This window comes from Musa acuminata, chromosome BXJ3-5, assembly GCF_036884655.1.
Source record: "Musa acuminata AAA Group cultivar baxijiao chromosome BXJ3-5, Cavendish_Baxijiao_AAA, whole genome shotgun sequence".
NCBI lineage: Eukaryota > Viridiplantae > Streptophyta > Magnoliopsida > Zingiberales > Musaceae > Musa > Musa acuminata.
Window position 1 is genome coordinate 8,358,851 of NC_088353.1, and position 2,232 is coordinate 8,361,082.

The window sequence follows — 2,232 nt, forward strand, 5'->3', positions numbered from 1 at the left end:
ACCACATAGCCACCGGCAGTGGTCAACTGTCCGTTGACTTCTCCTTTGCCCAAACCAAAATGGACATCACACGCGACGAGAGAGAGAGAGAGAGAGAGAGAGAGTTTCTATGATGCTATGAACACGCTCAAATTCCACAACACGATGTGTTCTTCGGAAGCAACAACTGTACAGAAAGCATGATGTAAGAAGCCTTTTGAGACGGTGGCCAGAAGCGTGGCCTCAAGCGAAGCTTCTTGGTGCCAAAAGTTCCTTAGCAATGTTATCACAAATTAATAAAAAGTACTGTTTCGTAATGGCCAGTTTGAAAGTTAGGAGTATATATCGGATCTTTTTCGTTGTGGTATTTATGATAAGAAGAACTTCGTTGTTTTTTGTTTTATTAATTTATTTTTATTTTTATTTGCGCATTCGCGTTTTGTGGCTGGTTATAAGTAGTTCGTTATTTGAACGCAGGAGGGCATCTCCAGCCCCATCGCTGCGCAGCTGTTCGACTTCTGCGACGACGACGGCGGCGGAGCCGCCGGCGAGCTTTTCGGCCGCTCTGATCACCATCATAACCAATCCCTCCTCCCTACCTACGAGGACGTCTCCTCATCCTCGTCCTCATCCGCAGCCAGAACCGCCACCGCGGCCAATACGTCTCTCTGCTGCTACCCCGGCGACGCCGCCCCATTCTCCCCCTTTCCCTCCCTGTACGCCCTACTTGACGCACCTCCACCGCCCCCCGACCCCGAGCCCGACCTCGCCCAGTGTCGTTCCTCGTCCTCGTCATCAAACCCCCCTCCTCCTCCTCCTCCTCCCCCGGCACTGTTCCCGGTCTCGCCCACGCCGCCGTACGTCGGGGACCCGTTCGACCACATCCTGCTGACGGAGGCCATCCCCGCTGGGTACTCAATCGACCGCGGCACAGTGGTCTCGGTGCCGGCGGCTGGGGGGCCACCGAGCCGGCTGCAGCACCCGCAGACGGCGTACGAGGAGCAGCGCTACGCAGCGGCGGTGGCGATGCAGCAACCGCCGGAGCTGGCGGGGCTGGAGGCGCCACCGTGCGGGTTTCTCGAAGGCGTTGGCATGGGCGCGGCGCTGTATGGCGGTGGCAGAGGCGAGACGCAGGGTTTCTTCGGGATGGCGGCGGTGGGACCGGACGCGGGGCTTGCGGGCGTGAGCGACATGGCAGAGGGCGGAGGCCTGTGCTCGTTCGGGCAGGACGCTTTGCCTCGCTTGTACGGCTCCGGCGACTCGCAGGTATTTGCGAAACAAGATCATACACAACGTAGCGATCATGTCTAATAGTATCATCGTCAGATGTTGCTTCATGTTCATTTCGGATCTTGTTCAATCACTCTGAAGATACAAACTCTGTCTTTTTTCTCTCATAAAGGTAATTGGCGGAGGCAACCAGCTTCTAATGGTTGGATGCAGCGGCAATGCGTTGCCGCTGCCGGCATCCGACATGTCACCCTTGGACGAATCCACCTACAAGGTCGGCCGCTTGTCAGTGGAAGAGAGGAAGGAGAAGATTCACAGGTACATGAAGAAGAGGAACGAAAGAAACTTCAGCAAGAAGATCAAGGCAAGTAGCAACTGTTTCATGCAACAGAAGTGATTACCTTCTTATTTTTGATTTGTGATCACGATTCAAACTGACGAAAGGTGCTTGCAGTATGCCTGTAGAAAAACTTTAGCAGACAGCAGACCTCGAGTCCGAGGAAGGTTCGCAAAGAACGATGAACTTGGAGAGGTAGCACGACTGAGATCCAGCAACCATGAATTCGACGATGAGGAAGAAGTAAGATCCACATTCATCTTACCTTCTTTTTAAAATGCATCACACTTTTCAAGTCCTCCAACCTCAATAGATATTACCTTTTCCAGAGCACCACAGCCAAGACAGTTAAATCTCCTTTAGACGCAGGACAAGCTAGATACACCGCAAGATCATTAATACTTAGGATTAGACCTTGCAAAGAGTATACAACTTAGGAGTAAGTTAGCCCTCATCCAAAATTAGCCACTGCTGCAAGTAAACGAAAGGTGACAAGATCCAGAAAAAAGAAGCTCGGCATCTAAGATTACGTCAAAGACAGCGTGTGTTTTCATATACATGGAGCACATTTCAGATTTTAAAGTGAGATGCATTATCATTTACATGATGCTCATCTCTCACCCTGATAAACAACTATTGCTGCTATTAATTGCAGATGGTCATTAAAGAAGAAGATATCTTTGACT

The 2,232-nt window shown here is 51.2% G+C and overlaps 1 protein-coding gene across 1 annotated transcript; it reads left to right on the forward strand.

The window, feature by feature from the left end:
* Positions 1 to 295: 295 nt before the first annotated feature.
* On the forward strand, positions 296 to 1,606 carry LOC135639192 (formin-like protein 14). The gene is made up of 3 exons (XM_065152990.1): positions 296 to 343; positions 457 to 1,245; positions 1,382 to 1,606. Exons 1-3 carry the CDS (start codon positions 296 to 298, stop codon positions 1,604 to 1,606), a joined length of 1,062 nt encoding a protein of 353 aa, XP_065009062.1.
* The last annotated feature ends 626 nt before the right edge of the window (positions 1,607 to 2,232 follow it).

Bases quoted from the DNA above. Each gene is read 5' to 3' on its own strand.
- LOC135639192 (XM_065152990.1), top strand. From the start codon at position 296: ATGGCCAGTTTGAAAGTTAGGAGTATATATCGGATCTTTTTCGTTGTG. The intron at 344-456 runs GTATTTATGATA...ATTTGAACGCAG, and splicing joins ATCGGATCTTTTTCGTTGTG to GAGGGCATCTCCAGCCCCAT. The intron at 1,246-1,381 runs GTATTTGCGAAA...TCTCTCATAAAG, and splicing joins ACGGCTCCGGCGACTCGCAG to GTAATTGGCGGAGGCAACCA.